At 36.2% G+C, this 16,828-nt stretch overlaps 1 protein-coding gene across 2 annotated transcripts in view; it reads left to right on the top strand.

Annotated features, from left to right (window-relative positions):
* Nucleotides 1-16,828, top strand: part of LOC114655773 (peripheral-type benzodiazepine receptor-associated protein 1) — a 380,104-nt gene that overhangs the window by 239,635 nt on the left and 123,641 nt on the right. For both annotated transcript variants that reach the window (XM_051930810.1, XM_051930809.1), the window contains 2 exons: nucleotides 2,995-3,102; nucleotides 6,205-6,333. In XM_051930810.1, the coding sequence (XP_051786770.1) occupies nucleotides 2,995-3,102; nucleotides 6,205-6,333 (237 nt within the window). The remainder of the gene's footprint in view (nucleotides 1-2,994; nucleotides 3,103-6,204; nucleotides 6,334-16,828) is intronic.

Below are 16,828 nucleotides of genomic sequence, written 5' to 3'. Positions count from 1 at the left end.
ATTGTAATAATTTACAAAAAAAAAAGCATAGTGAAACACAGAATATGTTAGTTTTAGCCAAACAGCTGAAAGCAATGTGTGGTCAGCAATACTTATTTTCATATTTATAACATGCAGTTTTGAATAATTAGAACAGGTAAAGTTTACATATGCTGTTCTAAATGTGATCCTCAGTACTGTATCTCAATTCAGAGTCTAAGATAGCAGGAAGCAGTAATTATACCATGAAATAAAATGCATGCATTGGACCAGTACTGTATTAACCTTATCCTCACAGGATAGAAGACAATAAAGTAAAGCACCAAATGTCTCATACATGTACTACCCTGTTAACAGTATATTAATATTACCATTACACTTAAAAAAAAAAAAAAAAGTCAGATATTAAAAATATCAAAAAAATACAGACATATCTTACCAATTACATTATTTAGCTGCTTTCTAATATGAGACGAGAAGAAGAGTCTTGTAATGTGTTCCATCATTTATAGATGGTGTGTCCATAAATTAAGCCAAACATTGATATTGTGTTAGGACCAACATTTCAAAACATCGAAAATGTGACTATATTTAGAAGTAATTCATGAAAAAAGTTGTGCCAACAAATGTATTAAGTGTTTTCCAGCTAAAGGAGGGAAAGAGGTGTGTGAGGTTTTTAAGGTGGCTTTTGACATTGTATTAATTTCTGTGGGGAGTGGAGTTAGCTCAGGCCTATTAAAGGTAGTGATGAGCAAACCCTACAGAGTTTGTTTCACTGATTTTGGTGAAATCACAGAAATAGCTGGGAACTTCATTGAAGTCCATGAAATGCAAAGATATAAATAGGGAAGAAGTAACTGAACTATCTGCGGTGGGTTGGCACCCTGCCTGGGATTGGTTCCTGCCTTGTGCCCTGTGTTGGCTGGGATTGGCTCCAGCAGACCCCCCATGACCCTGTGTTCGGATTCAGCGGGTTGGAAAATGGATGGATGGATAACTGAACTATTTTTGAGTGAATTATAATGGTTCAGTGATTCATTAAGTGTCCCTAAAGGCTATGAAAGCATCTGCCAGCTATGCTGGACCAATTATTATGACCACAAATGTGATATGTGCCATTGGGAAGCAGTGATAAACACTGCGCCACCATGCTTCAAACAACAAAAGACACAGATGGAAAGGAACAAACAAAATACAACAAATGGCCACAAACTAGAAACAACTAAATAAGATATAATTCATTGCACTCACAACGTTCCAACCTTGGAAAACATATTGGCCGTGCCATGAAGCCCTGGCATTGTATTGGCTTATTCCACTGTTTGAAGCTGTGGCTTTGGGTGTAGCTGGAACACGTTTTTTTGCAGATGCTTTGTAAACTCCTTGTAAATAGAAATAAATGTTTGTTTATTATTACTTAATGGGGTCGGTCTCTATTGTTTTCCTTTAAGGCCTGTTTTGGCTCGTAATTGTGGCACATAGTAAATTTTCCTGCCAGCTCGTAATTGTGGCACATAGTAAATTGTCCTGCCAGCTCACAGGAACCTTGTATATCAGGTGGCAGTGTTCATAGTATTCTCATTGCAGTCAGCTAATGTACTTCTAAAATGGCAATACAACAAGTGTTTTCTATAATGTTTGCATGGTGGAAATCCAGCTGCAGTACTTAGTGTTGTGACGTCATGCATGTGTGAAGCAGATCGGCAACAATCTTAGAGTATGCACAAATGAAAGTTCTGTGTATGGCTGCTGTAGCTCTGTAATGTCACACTAGCCTAAAAGAGTTTGCCTATGCCAGCCACAGGTCATATTTCTAGGAAAATATTCAGCGAACATGGTCACCAGAGATATATGGTACAAAAAAAAAACTCTTTTTTCAAATTTTGCAATCAACAGTATTAAATAGGATTGTTTTGTATATCCAACAGGATAAAAAAGGGTTGTGTTCTCAACACTTGGTCTTGTAAACATTATTATGAACATACTGTATGTAGGGATGCCTAAGTGGCAGGATACTGCCATAGCAAGCATGGCACCAGAATGGCACAAAATCAAGGTTGAGTATCATAGAAAATTGCTAGAATAGGGAGGTGAACACACTCATAGCAGGAGTTCCTGCGCATGTCAATGTAGGTTCTGTGGAACTGCTAGGAATCAGTAAACCCTGAATGAGACCTACAAGCTTGAGTAGGAAATTGGGAGAGGTATTAGCACAAATGAGACAGAGAAATTATACCTGCATGGATGGATGCTATATCATGCAATTCATTCGGGGGTAAGGAGCACTGCCTCTGAGAGACAGAGAGAGAGAGTAAGCAGTGATTGGGAGGTACACTTGGTGAAAGGTGAAGGTTGGGGGTTTGGGCCTTCCTAATACATTGCTACAAGCCAAGTGAAGCCAACTTTTTCATTCTAAATAGAATAAAAAAAACTAATGTCGGCTCTCCATTCAAGAGGACCCAGGAGGCTACATGGTTTTGGTTCTGCTTTGTTTACTTTATTACTTGGTGTTAATCCCTTGTAATGTTGTTTGTTTTATGGAGGCTGCATTATTATACATTTCCAAATTCAGCTGGATTAGAATCAGCAGAGTAGCAGTGCCTATGATTCAAAAATTAAAAAATATCCACACCTTACATTACACTTTAGATGATGTACATGTGAATGCAGATTTGTAACAAAAAGAAACAGCATTATTTTTTAATGTGAGCAACAGCCATTTTATTATGACTTGGAATAAGATGCTGTGAATTTGGGATCTTATCAGGATCGAGGACCCTATATAGTTATTATTTTCAAGGTGATTAATAAGGTACTCATTTTGAGAAAAGAGTGCATCTACCTGTTATGCGAAAGCTGATGAATCTGCCCTTAACAGATTTACCAAGAATTGTATTAAGACACAAAAACTACTGTCTTTTGTGAGAGAGATTAAGGTGGCATCTAGCTGTACTAGGAAGCAGCACTACTAGTTAGATTAAAAATAATGTACATGATTGCTTCTGTCTCTTTCAGAATGGCACAGACTACACTTACTTGGTAAAGCAAAATGCCGAGCTGCTCCGTACTTTAGATGAGCTGGAAAAGTCTTGTACATCCCTTCGAGAGGAGAACAGCTTGCTGGTAAGCCTTTTAAAATAAAACTGGCTCCTATAAAATGGTCAGATAAATCTCTGAATATGATCCAGTATTAGTAGTGGCTATGTAGACAATTGTAATTGTTGCTTAATACTCAACAACAAAGTGTTTTGGACTTACTTTAAAATCAGACTTTACAAACAAACATAAAGCTCTTTATCAACAAAATTTAGCTGTCTGCATGAAAAAAATTAAGCAAGACTTGTATAGATGGTCTACCCTCCCTCTCACTTTAACTGGAAGAATTAACATTGTCAAGATGAATATCCCTCCTAAGCTTCTTTTTCTATTATAAAACATTCCAATATATATCAATAAATAATTTTTTAAGAAATTGGATTCAATCATAACCTCATTTATTTGGAATTCAAAACATCCACGTATCTAAAGGGCGACCCAACAAAGACCTAAGGCAGAAGGAGGCATGGCTCTACCTAACTTTCAGTTTAATTACTGGGCGGCGAATATACAAGCTATAAAAACTTGGACAAAATAGATGAACAGACACATGCTTGGTCCACAATAGAAATAAAATCCTGAAGTACTTCTTTATATTCCTTGCTTTGTACCCCAATAAGTACAAGTTATCGCCAATATACTAACAACCCAATTGTGCTTCACTCACTCAGAATATGAAACCAACGTAGGAAGTATTTTAAGACAGAGAAGCTTTTATCTGTGGCACCTCTGCATGAGAACCACCTTTTTCCACCCTTTAAAACGTACACAGTTTTTAATGTCTGGAAAACATTCGGGATTAAATCACTTAGACATCTGTACATAGACAATGTCTTCGCATCCTACGAACAATTACACTTCAAATTTAACTTTCCAGCAACACATTTCTTTAACTACCTTCAAATTAGAAACTTTGTTAAACAAAATCTGCCCAATTTCCTTCACCTCCCACCTATATCTATTCCGGAAAAAATATTGATAAGTCTTGAAGACTCAGACAGCATGTCTGTAATATATAACAACATTTTAAAGTCGCTCCCTTTCAAAGATCTCAGAGTACAGTGGGAAAAGAATCTCTCATTCAACATCTCAGAAAAGGAGTTGAAGGTAGCAATGCACAGAATTCACTCGAGCTCCAAGCATACAATTATTCAACTCAAAATTATATATCAAGCACATCTGTCTTGTTTAAAATTGTCCAAAATGTTTCCATGGCAAGATCCAACCTGCGAACGTTGCAATCGAGTTCCAGCCTCATTGGGCCATATGTTTTAGGCGTGCACCAGATTAACATCATTCTGGACCAAAATCTTTAAATGCCTTTCAGGCAGCCGGGATCCTTTCAGACTGCCTTCCAGACAGTCACAATCCCTCCTAATCCACTAACAGCTGTGTTTGGTGTACTTCCAGATGGGCTTAAAGTGGAGAAGGGCAAACAAACTGTAATTGCCTTTACTTCACTATTGGCACATAGACTTATCTTGCTCAACTGGAAGAATCCTAACTCTCCTATTCTAAGTCAGTGGGCAACTGATGTTACAGTATATACTATTTGAAATTGGAAAAAATCAAATTCACACTTAAGAGGATCTGTACAAATGTTTTTTAAAACCTGGCAGGATCTAATCATTTATATTGAGGAAGCAGATTCTCTTCCCTTCTTTTTTGTTTTTTTTTTTGTTATTTTTTACTACATTTATTTTTATTCATTTATTTATTTACCTATTTACTTATTTTTACTAGCTTAAAGTTTTACTATGCTGGCCTAGCTCTATTTCTCAGGGGTGGGGGTTGATTTGTTTCAAACCTATTTTTGTAAAACTTGATTTATTTGTATGGAATGTTATTTGATTTTAATAAAGCCAATAAAATAAAAAAAATGATTTAGGATTAGTAAACTGCCTTAACTTTTTTTTTCTTAAAATTAAATTATTTAATTTAAATGGCAACACTAAGAACTGCTACAGCTATTTTACACCTTGTCCCCTTAAGCTCCTGTACTGTTCTCCTTCTCAGCTACCTGCTGTTTGTCCTTCTATGAGGTTAACTTTACTTTTCTCTGTCTGTTCTCATAACTTTGCTCTCCTCTTAGTCCTTACTTAAAAGCTCTCCACTCACACTGTTTGTATTCTCTGGTATTAATGAACCTTTACGCAGTCGCCCTCTTAACTGCTCTACCTCTGGACTGCTAAGAACTGTTCAATCTAAAATAAACAAATAAATAAAACTTCACTACCTTATCTGCTCCTACAGCCCCTTGTGCCTGATTGGCTGCACAGCTGAGCCTTCCCCTTTATTGCTTTGAAGTCATCCGTGGCCTTTTTTTCTTTTCTTTTAAACTAAGGAACCTCAGTTAAGATGCGGTTATTTGCTTATAAATGCCGATATTGGTTACTGCTGCTTTCTACCGACCTCCTCGATGCTAGTTCAGATACAGATAACAAGAACAAGTACAAGTAACTTTTCCAATCACACCTCCAAACACCCAGCTACTTTTGCTCTTGTGTACAGGGCAAAAAAAAAAGTTCTAAAAGGAAAAAAGCTTTAAAAATTCCTGCACGGTTCCTTAACGGCAACTAAAACCCAAGTTTTTAAGAGCAAAATGTATTTTTTTTTATTTAACTCTCACACCACAGAGAACACCAAAAACTCTCAGCAGCCTCTAGCTTTTGCAAAGTTCATTCAAGATTCAAGATTTAAGTGAGATGAATTCAGTCAAGAGATTTTCTTATTAGACATCTTAATATTTTTAAGCAAAGAAAAATATAAAACAATATCAATGTGTAGAGAGTATATGTGTGTGCGTGTGTGTGTGTGTATAAATAAAAGAATAAAATAAAAATAAAATTTTATCTCCACCCAGGTATTGGGTTAATATCACACCCTGGGGTCCCTGGTTATTGGTTATTTCTGCCTGTTATATTTAGCAGTTGATATTTTCTATGAACTACATTTGAACCAAACAATGAAATAGAACATGAAGTTCAAACAGATTTGTGTAATTTATTAACCATTAAAATTCCCTCTCAACACTGTTAACTGTTTAGTCTGATGCCTGTGTAGGAAGACCCTGGCAACTTTAGCCTTGAAGTTCTCTCAAGTCTGATGTGCTCTTTAATATCTATCTAGCGCAAGAGCTGCTCTCCTGAAACAGAGGAGAAGGTGAAAAGACTGCAGCAGAAGAATGCCGAGCTGGCAGTTATAGCTAAGCGGCTAGAGGAGAGAGCTCGCAAGCTGCAGGAGGCCAATCTCAAAGTGGTGAGTATATTGGATGTTTTTTTTCTAATGGAGAGTTTGAAAGGCATTAGTTTAGACTAGACATACAATACAGTAAGTAGACCTCTCTACATATGGTAGTTTTCTAACTAAATTCAATATTTGTGTGCTGTCTTGTCATTCTGGCTTGCTCTAGTATTAAGTCACTCTGCCTTTTGTTAATGAATCATTCTTTAATGGAGGCCCTAGTCTTCTGTTTGTGTGGTTTACCTCCTTTCCAGTTGCTTTTAATCCTGACCCAGTGCCCATTCCATTAATAACATCTGAGCCTCCCTTTCTCAATATTAATAACTCGCATAAAACCTGCAAGATTAATAACTGAACAATAATTCTCATAATAGTACTTTATTAAACACAGCTCTCTTTGCCACAGGCAAAGAAGAATTTATTGGAGAAATAGATCACACAAAATGGAAACCTGCATTGATAAATTACTAAGCTTTTACTTGTACTGTATGTGGCAAGATACTATTTTTTGTTCAGAGATATGTAGCAATATTACTATTATTACTACTACTACTGCCACCGCTAGTTTTACTCTTCCACCCATTTATCCATTTTCAAACTTGCTTAATCCAGTTCAGGGTCATGGGGACCACAGCTTAATCTGGTAGCATAAGGTGTACAGCAACAGCCAACCCAAGATAAGACATACACAATGGACAAATTTACCATCTCATTTCAATTTCATCTATTACCCTAGAAAAAGTACCGGGAGACTAAAATAAATAAATAAATAAATGAATGACAGAGACACAGAGAGAATGTGCAAAATCTACACAGGAGTCTTGAGGTAATTGTAATTATGAATTGTTGCATTTTTCAGACTGAGGATGGAGAGTCAGAAACTTTAACACAGATCACTGGATTAATGGAGATATGCCAGCACAATTCATTCTCTTAATTGTTTATACAGTCATATGAAAAAGTTTGGGAACCCCCCCTTAATTCTTTGGATTTTTGTTTATCATTGGCTGAACTTTCAAAGTAGCAACTTCCTTTTAAGATATGACATGCCTTATGGAAACAGTAGTATTTCAGCAGTGACATTAAATTTATTGGATTAACAGAAAATATGCAATATGCATCATAACAAAATTAGACAGGTGCATAAATTTGGGCACCCCAACAGAGATATTACATCAATACTTAATTGAGCCTCCTTTTGCAAATATAACAGCCTCTTAGACGCCTCCTATAGTCTTTGATGAGTGTTTGGATTCTGGATGGAGGTATTTTTGACCATTCTTCCATACAAAATCTCTCCAGTTCAGTTAAATTCGATGGCTGCCGAGCATGGACATCCAACTTCAAATCATCCCATAGATTTTCAATGATATTCAAGTCAGGGGACTGTGACGGCCATTCCAGAACATTGTACTTCTCCCTCTGCATGAATGCCTTTGTAGATTTCAAACTGTGTTTTGGGTCATCGTCTTGTTGGAATATCCAACCCCTGCATAACTTCAACTTTGTGACTGATGCTTGAACATTACCTTGAAGAATTTGTTGATATTGGGTTGAATTCATCTGACCCTCAACTTTAACAAGGGCCCCAGTCCCTGAACCAACCACACAGCCGCACAGCATAATGGAACCTCCACCAAATTTAACAGTAGGTAGCAGGTGTTTTTCTTGGAATGCGGTGTTCTTCTTCCACCATGCAAAGCACTTTTTGTTATGACCAAATAACTCAATTTTTGTCTCATCAGTCCAAAGCACTTTGTTCCAAAATGAATATGGCTTGTCTAAATGAGCATTTGCATACAACAAGCGACTCTGTTTGTGGCGTGAGTGCAGAACGGGCTTCTTTCTCATTACACTGCCATACAGATGTACTTTGTGCAAATTGCACTGAATTGTAGAACGATGTACAGATACACCATCTGCAGCAAGATGTTCTTGCAGGTCTTTGGAGGTGATCTGTGGGTTGTCTGTAACCATTCTCACAATCCTGCGCATATGCCGCTCCTGTATTTTTCTTGGCCTGGCAGACCTGGGTTTAACAGCAACTGTGGCTGTGGCCTTCCATTTCCTGATTACATTCCTTACAGTTGAAACTGACAGTTTAAGCCTCTGAGATAGCTTTTTGTAGCTTTCCCCTAAACCATGATACTGAACAATCTTTGTTTTCAGATCTTTTGAGAGTTGCTTTGAGGATCCCATGCTGTCACTCTTCAGAGGAGAGTCAACTGAGAAAAGCGCTATATAAATGTAATGAATTATTATTATTATTAAAGGGAAGCACAACTTGCAATTGACCACCTTAAATACCTTTTCTCATGATTGGACACACCTGTCTATGAAGTTCAAGGCTTAATGAGCTAATCCAACCAATTTGGTGTTACAAGTAATCGGTATTGAGCAGTTACATGCATTCAAATCAGCAAAATTACAAGGGGACCCAAATTTTTGCACAGCCAGTTTTTCACATTTGATTTCATTTCATACAACTAAATACTGCTTCACTAAAAATCTTTGTTCTGAAAACACCCCGGTACTCAGATGTTCCTAGGAAGTGAAAGATATACCACTGTTATCTTTTTTGTTGAAAGTAGAGTAAATTATTATGCAGGCTGAGACAAAAACTTAACGAAGTTTACAAAACTTTTTCGTATTGCTGTTTTTGCTACTACTGTATATTTTTTATAATGATAATAATAATACATTTTGATTATATAGCACCTTTCTCTTGCTCAAGGTGCTTATTTTAAAGAACAGTAAATATAAAACATTGATTTCATATATTTACTTGTACTATCCTAAGATTTGCTTATAGTAAAAAGTGGCAAAATCTTTTAACCTGATTCTTGGATCTTACAGTGAAAGTTACTAAGAGTAGGATTTTTTTTTAATTCCCCAGTATAAGAAATGTAAACACGTATTACTTTATTGCATTGCTAGATGTCAATGATTTGTTCTGTTTAACAAAAAAAAAAAAATAGAGACTTGATTACTTCAGTCACATCAGTGCACTTCTTGCATGAATTCTCAGCATAAACCCGTACAGTAGAATCTTCCATGTAAGGAAGGGCCTCCTTGCTGTGTAACAAAACTTTCTTAAGGGCATTTAGAAGGACAGAAACACTGACATAAAAATTATCACAAGCACTGCATTTTTTACGTAAAAAAATTAACTGCCATTTTTCCTTTCACTTTCATTTACTAGATTTTTTCACTTTTCACCATTTTACAACTAACATTTTCTTGGATCTCTGTAATACTGTTCCATAGATGTGTGCACATCTGTATTAATTTTTCATTAGTCTTATACTTTCTGAGTTATAGTTTCACATTTGTATAAGATCTCAGAACCTGTCCTCAGTTTGAAGTGCAGTATAATATTAGACTGATTTGAAGTAGGCAAACAAAATCAGCTTAGGTAAAGTAAAACAATTAAATTGTCAAGGTGATGTTATCAGTGTTAGAGCATATGACAAAACAAGGCAATATGTAAATGGAAGGGTAATGTATATGCATAGGGAGAAAAGGAGATGGAGGATGAGAGAAGGAATATATGGGTTTTAGCTTACACATTTAATAAACATAGATATTAGTTGAAATACTTGTCCTAGGTATGATGTTAAATTGCATCCAGCCCTGCAAACAGCCTTCCAACTTGCAGGGAAATCTATTGGCACTCCAGCCACTGTAAAAACGTCATACAGCTCAGAAAACAGCAGACAGGATTCCTTTCTGCTTTCTGTGGGAGTAGCTCTGATGCCTCTGTCCATAGGCAGGCTGCCCGCATTATGAAGGGGATGAGGGAAAGCCCTCGGGAGCCTCTTCCCCAGAAGGGTCAAACCCATCAGAGAGCCAATGCGTTCAGGCCTTTTATGGATCGGAACTGGTATGCTGCTGAGGCGTCACCTGCTGCATGGCAGCACTTGGGTCCCAATTTGAGGCGGCCCATCCAGGCAAGTGTGTGGAACGTCTTGTCTGTCTGGCAGATGAAGAAGCACAAGAGCAGGAGTTTTTAGAAATAATCAGTGACTGTTTTTTAATATAGCATGTTAAAGCACCAGCATGGGGTGAAGTTTGTCCGGAATTAGTATTTTGTAATAAATCAAGATAGAGTTAAGGTTGTAGAGGTGATTGAACCACTAGGGTCAAGTGACCATAATATAATACAATTCTCAGTATTTTGTAAGAGTGCAGATGCAAAGACTAAAATTGTTAAGTTGAACTTTTTGGCCAATTTTGACCAGATGCAACAAAGTCTAAGGATGATACACTGAGATAAACTCTTAAGTATGGAGACAGGTGAGGAGCAGTGGAACAGGTTTAAAAAATGTTTTACATGTAATGCAGGACAGATACATACCTAAATTTGGAATTAATAGGAAATTTAAAAAAACTCCACGGTGGATTAATAAAGATTTTAAAAAAAGAAGTTGCAAAGGAAAATACTGCTTTATAAGGCATATAAGGCGAATGACTACAAAATGAATCGTAGAGCGTATGAGAACATGAGAGCAACTATTAAGAAGGATATTAGTGAAGCTAAAAGACAGTTGGAGAGGAATATAGCAGATAAGGCGAAAGAAGACCCTAAAAGATTCTTTCAGTATTTTAGTAGTAAAAGAACAGTCGAGGAGGAGGTGAAGTGCATCAGAAATAGTAAAGGGGAATTAAAAGATACAGACAATGAAATAGCTGATGCCCTAAACCTACATTTTTTTTTTGAGGTCTTCACAAGTGAGCACGTGGATAACCTCCCAGAGGTAAACGGGACTACTAAAGAGGCACTGAGGGATTTGGAAATTGTAGAGGGAGAAGTACTGCTCAGATTAAATAGGCTGAAATCAAACAAATCACCAGGACCAGATAATACTTACCCTCAACTTCTTAATGAGGCTAACAAGTACATATATAAACCCTTGACACATTTTTTAGGAAGTCACTGCGCAATGGAGATATTCCGAAGGACTGGATAATAGCAAATATCATCCCATTATATAAAAAGGGTGACAGGGCAGATCCAAGCAACTATAGGCCAGTAAGCTTAATATGCATCACAAGAAAATTAATGGAAGGAATTATTAAGGATAAGATTGTGCAACACCTGGCAAGGACAGGAGTTATTCTGAACAGTCAGCATGAGTTCAGAAGAGGGATGTCGTGTTTTACTAACATGCTGGTATTCTATGAGGAGGCCACAAAAGGATACAATCAAAGTGGAGCATATGATATTATTTATCTTGACTTTCAGAAAGCATTAGTTAAGGTGCCACATGAGAGGTTGGGCATCAAACTAAAAGAAGTGGGACTTCAGGGTGATGTTTTTAGATGGGTGCAGAATTGGCTCAGACTAAGGAAGCAGAGGGTGATGGTGCAAGGAACCTCACCAGAATTGGCTCATGTTAAGAGTGGTGTTCCACAGGGGTCAGTGCTAGGGCCCCTGCTATTTTTAATATATATAAATGATTTAGATAGTAATATAAGTAACAAGCTGGTTACCAAGATAGGTGGATTAGCAGATAATTTGGAATCCATTATATCATTAAAGAAGGACTTGGATAGCATACAGGCTTGGGCAGATTTGTGGCAGATGAAATTTAATGTCAGTAAATGTAAAGTATTACACATAGAAAGTAAAATATTAGGTTTGAGTACACAATGGGTGGTTGGATAATCAAGAGTACACTATATGAGTAGAATAAGGATTTCCATTGTATGTCACTTATGAGAACGAGTTATAAAAATGCAGATTATGGGGACATTTCAACAGTGGTTTCTCCTAAGTGAGTCAGGTTGCTACATTGTTATAATTGGGCTTTGGTTTAAGTTTATTTTTATGTTCCTCATTTAACTGTCTATTTGCTTTGTTCTCAGTTAGAGATTTTGTTTTTAACATAATTCATTTTATAGTTTGTGTTAATTTTCAGTTTCATTTTATACTGGTTTATTTATTTTAATGCCTTAATTTTTTTTTTTCTGTAATGCCATTTTGTTATTTTTTTAATTTTTTTTTTTTATGGGTGATGCCATTTTCCGGTTGCTACTGTGTTGTTATGCTAGGACAGCCAGGAGTGCTTGAAATGTGATTAAATTATCATAATAAAGTAAAGGTCAGTGTGGTGCACTTCCTTACTTATTAACTCTCACATTTTGACAATGATTTTTCTTTACTGTTTTTGCTCTGATAACTTGATTGATATCACAGTTCAAACTTTGGCCTGTTCTTTGAGAACATTTTCATCTTCTATTCAATTATTCTCAGCTAGTGTTGTTTGCCATTTCAACAGTTCTGCCAGTTCACTGAAACAATCTCTTCTAAAAAGACCATTCATTCACAAATATCCCAACATGAGTCATAATTTTTGCTTTTGCAAATATGTCCCCCAGGCACAAGGTAACAGATAACAGTGGTACTGGCTGCTTAAACTACCAAAAATGTTCTTTTTAAACTACCAAAAATGTTCTTTATGTCAGCTGGCCTAGATCCCTTGTGCTTATAGTCCTTACTGGGGCTTTAAGCATGAATTCCAATGAGGCAAGGGAATGAGTAGAGGTTATTAATAGCAAACTTAGTTTATTTTAAGATGCATTCATTTAAAATATTATTCTCTACACAGAATATTCATTCATGAGCTAGCCAGCCAGATATTTTTGAAGGTACACACCATTCCTGGCATATTCCAGTAAAGTGTGACTCAGCTGGCTAATCATTTGTTTCATCGCTCAACTGCTGTAAGGTTGTTGGTTTGAATTGAGGAGGAGGCTGGTGCACACATTATTTAAATTCAGATTTAACAGATAGGTTTAATTTTGTCATATTAAGGAAGATTTGACAGTTGTTCCTGATTTTACATGATATTGCACAACTTTGAGGTCTGAAGACTATTATGTATATTCAAGATATCTAAAACATTAATTGTTCTTTTTCATATATTCAATTATGGTTGCATCTAAAAATAGCATGATATTGGTTACTACTGCTGTTCAACTCAATGTAATATACTGCAGTTAATTTAATTGGTTGTATAGAATTCAGGCATATGTTAGGACTGTTTTAGAATGTAAAAGTAGTGAAAATTGACAAAAATATCCTGACCAAAATATAAACAGAATAACATTTTGTGTTTTGTTATTTGATGCAAGAGCTTAAAGATGTGCAGTGAAGGGGGCGCCTATCCAGTCCATTAACACATTTTTTTAGGTTTCAGTATGTGATAATCTTTTGGTCTAATAGCTGATACCTTCTTCCTTTGTAAGGCTGTTCTTTCTCAATAGTCTCTGTTAAATCCGTTTTACTTTGGAGCCTGTTTGACTGCAGTTGCCTAGTGTTAGAAAAACACCATGCTTATGTTTATGTCCACACCTAATGTAACATTGCACAGTCTGCTGTTTTATTTTATTAGTGAAAAGCAGTCGGAACAAGTGAATTCTGCATGGCAACCTTGTACATCATCCAAGCATTTTAGTGATCAGCAGATGGATGGAAGGTAATCATTTGGCCTGTGAGCAGGATGAATCCCTGGGTGACAAAAGTAAACCAGGTGGTTAGAAGTCTACAAGTTGAACAATGAAGCACACACTGTCTGCTGTCACCACCCATTGTATAGTTCAATGATTTTAGTTCTACTAATGAGAGCTAAAATTATAATGAAAAAATTGTTCAGCCTTTGTTATAAGTAAGCTAAATCAGTAATATACAGTATTACTGTTTGTTTCTCAAATTGCTACATTTACACATTTAAGTATTTTAAATTTACAAATTTTTGAAATGGGTTTTTACATTATTTTGTAACCATAACATAAACAATTAATTCAGCTGCATTCAAAAGAGCATTCCTAAGTCATGCAAATACTTTGCTGTACTTTTTTATATGTTACATGCAATATATATCATGACAGCATGGCAATCAATGTTCTAATATACTTACATTTCTTTCTAAATTGTGGCAAAATTTCTAAAAATAACACATTCAGGCAGTTTTTTTTATCTCCTTGTGAGAAAAGTAATAGCAAAAGGATAGTTTTGATATATCGAACATCCCAGCATCTATTAGAGCTATGAGAAATACAGTACATGGATTTTGAATGGGTCCTGGGTAGGGGTGGGCAGTATGACTAAAATTCTATATCACGGTATTTTTCTAAATTATCCTGGTTTCACGGTATTCGACGGTATTTTTTTCCCCATGCATTTAACCACATTTTCCACTGCAATTACTGGCTAAAAATAACCTATTCCACTGTCAAGAGTATTGTACATTGTACAAAAAAAACATTTTAATGTGCACACAAGTATTAATACAGTTTTGCATTGCCCCATAAAGTGATAGTTTTCAAGGGGGTGGCACTAATGGAGAAGGTATCACATTGCATGACAGATGCAGTCAAAATATAGAACCTTTTTATTGAACAAATTTTGCAAAAACAAACTATAATTTTGACAACATATTTTCAACCATACAAAGAGGCATTTAGACTTAGTAAAATATCCAGAAGTGCTTGTCAAAAATTGTATTGCACCGAATACAGTATGTCTTAGAAAAGGAATAAATAGTAAATATTTTTTGTAAACCAACTACACTTTCTGTTAATGTTAACAATCTCTGTCCACTGACACGTTAAAGTGACTTTTTAAACAACTTTATCATCATTAAACTGCATAATATTTAAACTAATAAATAATAACAATAAAATAAATAATAGTATTATTACTGATAGTTGCACTATTACTTCAAGACTTCAAGCCCAGGTGCATTACACAGTATTCACCAAATTAAAATAAAATACAACAAGTGCAACTTGGTGATGACATCTTTATCAACTGAACCATCATTTAGGCAAACTGCATTAATATGGACCTTGCTTCAAGCTAAGCTATACTGGGAAGAAAAAAACAAACTATATGTCGAGAACAAAGTCAACATTTCCACTTTATTCTCGCCGTTTATGTTGAGATTAAAGTCGACATTTCCACTTTATTCTCATAGTTTACTTCATAATTAAAGTAGAATGTCGTAAACTAAACTTCTTCCTAAAATCAATGTTTAATCAATTACTTAATTTATCCCATCATAAATTAATGCAGCACATTAAATGCTTTGTGTTACATTCCCTGACCCAGTGGTTAATCACTACGCTTCTTAAACTGACTTCCTCCGCACTAAGAGAAGACAGCGATCACCATACAGAATCCATTCACTTCATGATATTCCTGCTTTCTGAAAATTTAGAATGCTAAGATAAATACTTGATATCATTTTCATGATGAAAGGCATTAAAGCAGGTATTACACATGCACGGTAGTGAGGCGGTAGTGCTGCTCCCTCGCAGTAAGGGGTCCCCAGGTGTATGTTCAGTGTAGAGAACTTTATGGCAGGTGTGACGAGGCTCCAAAAAACTGGATGTATGAATAGCTATCTCACAGGTTTAACTTAAATATTGTGTAAATGTTGGGTTTGTGATCTGCTGGTCGAAGACACGGACACAGAATTCAATGCATGTTCTTCTGAGCGGGCTATCTTTATTGCATGCATGCTGTCTCTATCTGACGTAGGCTACCAAAACCCCAGTTCCTATCCTTCCTTTTTCTTTCACCAAATAACCAATCACCACACGATAAACGTCTTTGTGAAATTAAAACTAGTTATAAACTTAGCCCACGGAGTGTTCAGAACTTTAAAAATATCTTCGTTATACATGTTTAATTATGCCATCCATTCAGAGTTGTGCCCATCTCTGAACAAATCACTTAACACAAAGCATTTAATGTGCTATATAACTTATGACGGGGTTTGAGAAAATCTAGTAAATTAAATATTCATTTTATGATGAAGTTTAGTTTACGATGTTCTACTTTAATGACAAATTACGAGAATAAAGTCAACATGTCGACTTTATTCTCATCATAAGCGTCAAGATTAAAGTGGAAATGTCGAGAATAAAGTCAAAATGTCGTCACACTATTACACAGTACCCAGGTACATTACACTGTATTGAAAACAAATAAAACAAGTACAACTTGGCTTGCAGTATTATCCAGTAGTATAGAAACAGTACTTACACATCTGACCTTTTAAAACTAAAGCATCTCCAGGCGACAGACGTGACTGCTTTTTTTCGGCTCTCTGTCCATTTTCACCGCACGGCATACCTATGCTACCGCCCACTATTTGGTGGTGAAGCAGTGAAAAAGAGCCCTAGTGCAACAAATCTGTGTTTAGCGGTGTAGCAGTGAAAAAGGTCCCCACTTGAACAGTTTCCCGCTGCGCCACGTTCCGAACGTCGTTTAGGCAATTTAAACCGGTGTTGCAGTATAAGAAAAATCCATATCATAAAAAAAATAAAAAACGGTTTTTGGTATGAACCGGTATACAGTAATCCCTCCTCCATCGCGGGGGTTGCGTTCCAGAGCCACCCGCGAAATAAGAAAATCCGCGAAGTAGAAACCATATGTTTATATGGTTATTTTTATATTGTCATGCTTGGGTCACAGATTTGCGCAGAAACACAGGAGGTT

Source organism: Erpetoichthys calabaricus, chromosome 8 (genome assembly GCF_900747795.2).
Source record: "Erpetoichthys calabaricus chromosome 8, fErpCal1.3, whole genome shotgun sequence".
NCBI lineage: Eukaryota > Metazoa > Chordata > Cladistia > Polypteriformes > Polypteridae > Erpetoichthys > Erpetoichthys calabaricus.
Note: the sequence above shows the minus strand (reverse complement) of the source record. Positions and strands in the feature narration are given on the sequence as shown.